Source organism: Leishmania donovani, chromosome 36, assembly GCF_000227135.1.
Source record: "Leishmania donovani BPK282A1 complete genome, chromosome 36".
NCBI classification, from domain to species: Eukaryota; Euglenozoa; class Kinetoplastea; order Trypanosomatida; family Trypanosomatidae; genus Leishmania; species Leishmania donovani.
Window position 1 is genome coordinate 1477618 of NC_018263.1, and position 7500 is coordinate 1485117.

At 56.3% G+C, this 7500-nt stretch overlaps 2 protein-coding genes across 2 annotated transcripts; both read left to right on the forward strand.

Annotated features, from left to right (window-relative positions):
- Window positions 1–1430: 1430 nt before the first annotated feature.
- Window positions 1431–1826, forward strand: LDBPK_364010 (hypothetical protein, conserved; the record flags this gene model as incomplete). Its single annotated transcript, XM_003865467.1, has 1 exon — window positions 1431–1826. The coding sequence occupies one exon, from the start codon at window positions 1431–1433 to the stop codon at window positions 1824–1826; it is 396 nt and encodes a 131-aa protein (XP_003865515.1).
- Window positions 1827–3475: 1649 nt separating this feature from the next.
- Window positions 3476–4414, forward strand: LDBPK_364020 (hypothetical protein, conserved; the record flags this gene model as incomplete). The annotated part of the gene is made up of 1 exon (XM_003865468.1): window positions 3476–4414. One exon carries the CDS (start codon window positions 3476–3478, stop codon window positions 4412–4414), a length of 939 nt encoding a protein of 312 aa, XP_003865516.1.
- Window positions 4415–7500: the final 3086 nt, after the last annotated feature.

The following is a 7500-nucleotide window of genomic DNA, read 5'->3' on the forward strand; positions in this document are numbered from 1 at the left end:
GCATCGTGATTCCGACGCATCCCACCCGGCCCTCACTGCCCACTGGTGCGGGGAGCCTGAGCCACGCCGAGGGTGATGCACCAGGTGGCGACCGGCATGATTGGGGAGCGGCTCTGAGGCGACCCGCGGGGCGGCCTGGGTAGACTGTGAGGCAGCCGCCGTGCTTTGATAACTGGGCCGGTGCGTTGCTGTAACACCTGTGTACACGGCTGCTCTGGACCACGCTGGTGGGGGCCTATGCCAGGCTGGGGATAGGGTGAACTTGAGCTCACTTTCCATGGCAGAGAACGGACACGTTGAAAGGCAAACATAGTGTTGATGGTGTCAAGCTCGTTTGCGCCTGCTCCGTCTTGCCTTTCGTGTGTTGCCCTGCCACTTTTGCCATCCAAGCCCCCTTCGCTTGACTCAGCTGCTCCTGTGAAGGGCGCGCACAGATCCCCCTGAAACGTTTGCAAGCCGCCTGCGAGGTTGCATGGGATCTGTTTAATTTGGTCTCACCGTGCCAAGGCGCCTTTTTCTCCCTTTTCTCCACCGCACACCGATGCGGGCTTGCGGTATTTTGTGAGCACAGCAGTATCTAAGAAGCAGATTGCTTATCTTCTTTGGGAACTCTCTGTGTTTTGCACACTGCGCCTGAGTGGCGCCACCACATGACCTCTCTCTCTTCCACTGTGGCTTGCCCGTGACGCTCTGCTCTCCTCGCTCTTGTTTCTATAGTGTGCAAGGATGAGGGAGGGGGCAGCGGGATAGCAGCAGTGCAGGGGTATGCTGGATTCGAGATGAGCGATTTAGAGGTGTACGGTGGAGTAGCGAGGAAGCGGTGCAGACCGAGGAGGATGAGAGAAAGGCGGAGGCCGCAGATAGCGTGATGGTAGGCGCCGACTCTCATCCAATAACATATGAAAGCGTTAGCTAGAAAAGGTGCTCCTTTGAAGGAGAGAACGATGGGAAGACGGATGCTGCCGCGTGAAGTCAAGTGATCCATCACTCCCTCAATAACATTAGAGGAGAGAGGAGTGATGTGAGCAAAGGGTGAGAGCGCGTGAGCACTGAATCGACAGTAACATCTGACGCACCCTGCTCTCTGCGTCTGCTCACGCTGTTCTGCGTAGGCATATGTGCGCCTCATCCTGCTTCAAGTCCCAGCTCGCACGCGTATCTGTGCGCTGGGTTTTCGTTCTCTTCCCCTCGCCATTGCGTCACCTTTCTACCGTCCCATTCTTTGCTTCCATCTCCTCGTTGCTCGCTACAGCGTGTGCAGGTCTTCTCCCTGCGCACTCGCCTCTACATGCTCTCTACCCAGCAAGAGCACACACACACACGCTCACGTACAGAGACGTAGATGCACGCGCCTGCGCTTAGGGATTTGCTCTTATCATCGCTGTGCCTTCCGCTTTCTCTGCTCACCCTCTTCCCACGACTCTCAAGAAATGCCGGCGAAGGCGCCGTCACAAAATCGAGGTCTTTCTCCGCCTTCCCCATCGCCCGCCGCCCTTCACCAACTGCGCTGCGAGAACGCGATGCTGAAAAAGGAGAAGCAGTTCCTGACGCAAGCGGTGGCCTCGGGGCCGTCCACCTCGGCCCGCGTCAACAGCGTTCGCTACAACGCTGATGCAGTGGAGGCGAAGCTGATGATGGCCTACCGGATGGCGTCCGAGATGCACGACGCGGAGGGCTGCAAGACCGTCGAGTTGCAAATGCAGCAACGCGTTGCCGAAATGCTAGCTAAGGTGGACAAGCTGCGCCAGCTGCTGGAGATGGTTCAGAAGGATGTGGAGGAAGTGCTGGAGGCCAGTGGTGGCTGGGGCAGGCAGGCTGCCGCATAGCGAGTCATGCGCTGTCGTCGTGTGCTGTTGCAGGGCTGCACAGGGCGTGAGAGAGAGGGCGATGAACAGCGGAAATTGCCCTTGGGAAAGCAGAAGAGACGATCTCAGTAGTGTGTCTTGTGTTAGTGCTCGATTTGTGTAAGCCGTAGAAGCCGCCCCGCACGCGCGCGCCTGTCTGCGAGCCCTCACACCCTTCCTCCCCTCCGCGATGACCCTATCTCGATTGGCATTTCTCTGGTGTGTTTCTCTCGTGTACACTATCAAGTTCCCTTTGCTGTTTTGTTTCGTGATTCCCAGCGGACTTCAGCGGACTGCAATGGCGGGCTCTGAAAGAAAAGGCGGAGGCGAGAAGCGCAGCACGAGAAGAATAGAAACGTTTCGCATGAGAATCCACGTCCTCTTTCTCAGCCATCTCTGAAAGAGGTGGCAAACACAAGAGAGGATAGCGGGATTTACTATCTCTGCGCCCGTTGCATCACCGGGCGCTTTCCCGCGAATGGAACCGATCTTTCATGCATGAACAGTCCCCTCCTGTGTAACTCTCTCTCATCCTTTACTCCCCATTCACATGCATACTTTCACTTTTCCCGTTCGCTCCCGTTTTTTTGTTATGTGGTGTTTCACCATGGCTTGTAAACCGGCCCACGTGACTCTCTCATTCACTCCTTTCTTCCAACCTTTCTTACACCATTGTCTTTTGCTCTGCACCTCATGCGCTCCCTTTCACTGCGCAGGTTTGAACTTAGTGGAGGCTGACACCGCCGGTGCGCTCTTATAGACATAAGAACTTTCTTCGTGGTCTCCCAGACCCTCTCTCACAGATCAGCATCACCCACCGTTTCCGTTTCCTTCCACCCAAGTTTATTTTTCCCTCGCGCACCTCTCAAGCGAGTGTGTCCTCTCTCCCACCCCTCCTTCCTTTGCCTCCCTCTTCACCCTCCACTTCTCCCCATCCTCTCACCACACCATACGCTGTGCTTCTGTTGTGGTACGGCCTCCCACGTCCCGCTTCTTTGCGATTCACCACTAAGCCGTAGCAACCGGCCCTCTTCTCTTCCGTTCGCTTGCGCTTCAGCTGCTCCGTGAATACTGTTCTTCTTGCCTTTTTTCCAGCTACCCTTTATGTGCCCCCGCTTTTGTATGTGCGTGTGTGTGCTGCGGCTGTCTCTGCTCTTTTCTCTCCCTCGCACGTGTATAACTGTGAGCAGGAGCCTCTTTCCTGCCTGTCGTTCCTCTTGCCTCTCCTCCCCCCATCAGTATTCCGTTGACGCGTTTCATTTTTATTTCTATGAGACCTTTCAGCGCGTTTTGAGCCGTCAAGTCCCTACTTGTCCCTCCGACTTTTCTCTCTACGCCTTTTTTTCTGCCCCACACTCCCTCCATTCGCAAAGCCCCACAGACCCCTTATTGCTGTCTGATACTCTGCCCTCTCTTCACCCCACCTTCCTTTACGTCTTTCCTTCTGGCCTTTCCTTTTCTGTTTTATTGCTTTCCTATTGCTCTTGTTTCTCTCAGCGGAACTGCTCGTGCTCTGGGTCTGCACTCTTCACCTTTCCTCCTCCTCTGCCGAGCGTCTTCGCTGACGGGCGCTTCTCCCTCTCCTCTCCCCTCCCCCTCCCTGACTTGCTGCGCGAGTGGGGCAAAAGAGAATGGGGTGCTGCTGTTGTTACCCCTCCGATTTTAGGGCCGCCCGGCAGGCTTCCTCGCCGCTGCAGCGACGGCCGAGCTCTGTTGAACACCGCTCCTTCGAACAAAATGTGTTCCATCGGGCAAAGCAACCGGCGAAGACTAGATACATCTGCGACCTGTGCGGCGTTGAGGTCGACCCGACCCTCTTTGACGGCCACCAGGAGGTCTGCCGCACAAACCACCTCCGCACCATCCTAGCCAAGAATGCCGCGCTTCTCTCCCATGCAAACATTCAGCCATCGTCCTCGGCGAAGTTTCACGACGATGCAGCGTCGGGAGACAAGGAGCTGTGCTTGGTATGCATGGATCGACCTCGCAGCTACGCCTTTCTGCCATGCGGGCACATTAGCTGCTGTCAGGAGTGCACCAAGTCTCTCGATCAGTGCCCCCTCTGTCGGCAGCCGCGCGAGGGGCTCTGCCATGTTTCACCAAACGTGACTGCGCAGTACGAGTGCAAGCACTGTCACGAGCTCATCGCACCCACCCTCTTCGATGGACATCGCGAAGTTTGCGGCTTGCGACAGCGTCAAACGCAGCGCGAGGCCGAGGAGGCTGCTGCCGCCGCAGCGGCAGCGGCAGTGACCGTGGGTGTTCCCGTAGAGGCCGCTGAGAATTCGGCTACCTGGCAGAACAGCACCAAGTCGATGCCGAGCAGGAGCCCGCCCCAAGCAGCTGTCGCCACACCGCCTGACTCCATGTTATCCGCAGCGACAGCGCCGGCACGCAACCCAACACGCTCGCTCTCGCACGTCTGCCTAGAGTGCGGCAAAACGTATGGCCAGCTGGTTGTCTGTGTACCGTGTGGGCACCGCGTACTGTGCTACACCTGCTCCCAGAAGCGTACGACGTGCCCCGTGTGCGTGAGTGAGATTCGCGACATAATCGTGGCGTTCGACTGAGGCGAGCGCGGTGCTTGTACTGTTTCTTTCCTCGTGAGACCCGTCCGGCACTGCGTTCCGCGTGTAGAACGATGAGTGTGATGAGGATGATGGCGCAGCCGGTAATCATGTTCACATGGAGCTACGGACTTTGCTGTGCTTGGTCTATTCTCTCACATCGCAGAGCTGGCGCAGAGCAGAGACGTGCGCGACAGAGGGGTGGGTGGGTGGGAGGGGCGCAAGCGACAAGAGTGACGCTCATATAGAAAGAATAGGAGGGCACATAAGATCGAGAAAGGGGCAATGGCGAGCCCTTCTGCTTCACACGCCCACGTCAGACCTGTTCATGGATGCTTGCGCACGAGCGCAGTTGCTCAGTACTTTGTGTCTCGTGCTTGGATGGTTCGCGAGTCTCTTTGCACCTTTACTTCAGCATATACTGCCGCGCAGGCAGATTTTGAGTCCTCGGCGGAGGCGCGCCATTCAGAATCATATCCACGGTGATTTTGTTCTTCATCGCTTGATCTGGCCGCAACTCTCGCCGCTGTGTGCCGATTCACAGCCGCGCGAGGCATGCGTCTTCCGGACAACTTAGGTTCCTTCCCCTTTCTTTGGGGCGCCAAGGCTGCAAGTGCGGTCTAGTTTTCACTGAATTTCGGTTAATGGCATAAGACGATAGACACCGGTGACGTAGCTCAGCTTCAAATGGCTGTCTTCTTTGCGCTGCGCACTTCCTTCTCTCGGCCGGTTTTGGCAAGTGGGGGAGGGAGGGAGGGAGGAGCAGGTCAAAAGGGAAGGGGAGCAAGGGCGTTTGTTGTGGAATATGCCCCTGTTGCCATCAGCTGCTACTGTCGCCTCTCTCGGTGCTGCCAGCAGACAGTCCGCTGCTCTGTTTGTGTCTGTTTCTTTCCCCCTTCTATCAGAAGGGCGCAAAGGACGGTGGCCGATGTTTTTTTGTTGTTTTCGTCTTACACTTTTCTGCTGTGCTGCGTCCTTCCGTCATTTTTCATCTTTTCAAAAAAAAAGGCACCCCCTTTTTTGTGTGGTGGTGGTGGGTTTTCTTGCAGCTGCCGCCCCTTCTGTTTGTTTCCTTGTTGTGTGGATGTGCTCATCAAACCGAGAAACCGTTGAGGAGGGGGCGGGGGCAGGGAGCGGAGAGGGGAGTGCCAGACATGAGCTTCAGTTTCACACCCTCCTTTCCCGCCTCTCTTTCTACCTCTGCCCATCACCCATTTTTTCTTTTTCGGGTTAGCGTGTATGCGCACGCGCGATGGAATCGGTCAACTCACACCGCTCATTCTCTTTTCTCCGCCTTGTCATCTCTTTCCGTCTTTACTCGATTTGGTTTCTCTTGTTTCGTTTTTTTTTTGTTCTATCTCTCGCATGTCCGCTGTTTTGAATCTTCTGATGATCTTTTCTTCCTCGGCGTTGTTTCATTGCCGTGTCTCATCCGGCCCCCTCCCCCTTTCCCCACTCCCCTTCGCCATCTCTCCTGCCTGCATGTCCCTTCCCTTTTGTTGTTTTGGCTTTCACGCGTCTTTGTCGATGTTTGCTGAATCACTGTTTCGCTCCCCCCTCTGACGTCACCCTGTGCCTTTTTTGGATTGCGTTCATTTGCTCGCCACTTTTTCTTTGTTTCCACTACTTTTCGGATTGTGTCTTGCCTTGTTTTGCCTCTCTTCTTTGTTTTCGGTGCCCGTTACTGTTTCGCTTGCCGCGGTGGTTGCTCGAGTCCGTGACTCGACTACACGCACCCCCTCCTCCTCCTCCTCCTCTTTCTCTGTGTGTCTACGGCGTCTATCCCCCCTTGTTCCTTCCACCACTGTCGTGTGTGTGCGTGTGTATGGGAGGATGCGCACATGAGAGGCACAACCCGTCTCTCATGTGCGTGGGTTTACGTGAACACCCTAGTAAAACGAAAGCATCGACAGCAATATCTGGAACGACCTCATCAAAGGAAAATAAGCAGCCACGAGGCCTGACACTTTTATAGCTCCTCGCTCTGACGGGAGGGCTATGCATGCCTATCGCGGCCAGTATTTATGACGCACAGGCTGCCTTCTGCTTTTTGTTTGTCAAGTTATCGGGCCCGACTGTCTCGAAAGTCGAGGACTCTTACAGAGAAGGGAGAGCTGAGTTTGCGAAGGCGAGAGCGCCGTGACTTTGTGCACGCAGCGGCTGAGTTGCCTCATCGCCGGTGCGGCGCCGATTCTCTCTCCCTTCTGAGCTGCCTTCTATCCGCGCGGATCAAGAGGCGCGCCTCTTTCATGATGAACGCTCGTCTACATGCTGACGGATATGGAGTCTTTCACATGCGACTCGTGTGCTGTGCTACTCAACACCCTCCCCTGTCTTCCCTTGCGTGGCTCTTGCGCAGTATCTGCCCGCGTCTCTTGAAGATAGATCATCAACGGAGGAAGGAACGGGACCATGCGCGCACTCTGCTTGGATGGACACCCGTGAGTGTCCGTGTGCGTGTCTGTCTTTGTGTGTGTCAGCTCTAATCAGACCCCTTCACTCTCCGCCTTTAGAGGAGATCACAGACTCCATCTGCGGTGCACACAAAAAGGGGCCGGCCAGAATCACGCTGCATCAGCACACACGCACCCTCCCACCTCCCCCTAACTCACTGAACTGCACCATGAACCGACCAAACTCAAACTTCGCAGCAGAATCACCACCGACGTCGTCTGCATTGCAGTCTTCTATTGCTCCTCTCTCTCTAGCCACACCCCACTGGCGAGGTCGGCCACGTATGAGCGTCCGTCCTACCGCCGCCTAAGCTGATGCGGAGTATCTCGGCTTTAGCGCACCAAACTACTGCGAAGACACCGCTCGCGTCGCGAGTTACTGGGGCCGCCATCTTCTGCCACAGGGGGAGGAGGGAAGGAGGACCCCACGATGATGGCGTTGGCTGACAGTCACACCCCCGCCGCCGTGCGATGGGACGTGCTGCCGCCGGTCTCATTCTGCGATGCCCCCGATGCTGCCGGCGCGCGACTCTTCTCAACTTTGCCGCTGCTGCTTGGGCACCTCGACTACTTTCCCGAGCCGAGACAAGGCCGACGCGTCGGCGGTGCCGGCCGTAGTCTGTCGCAGTGACACAC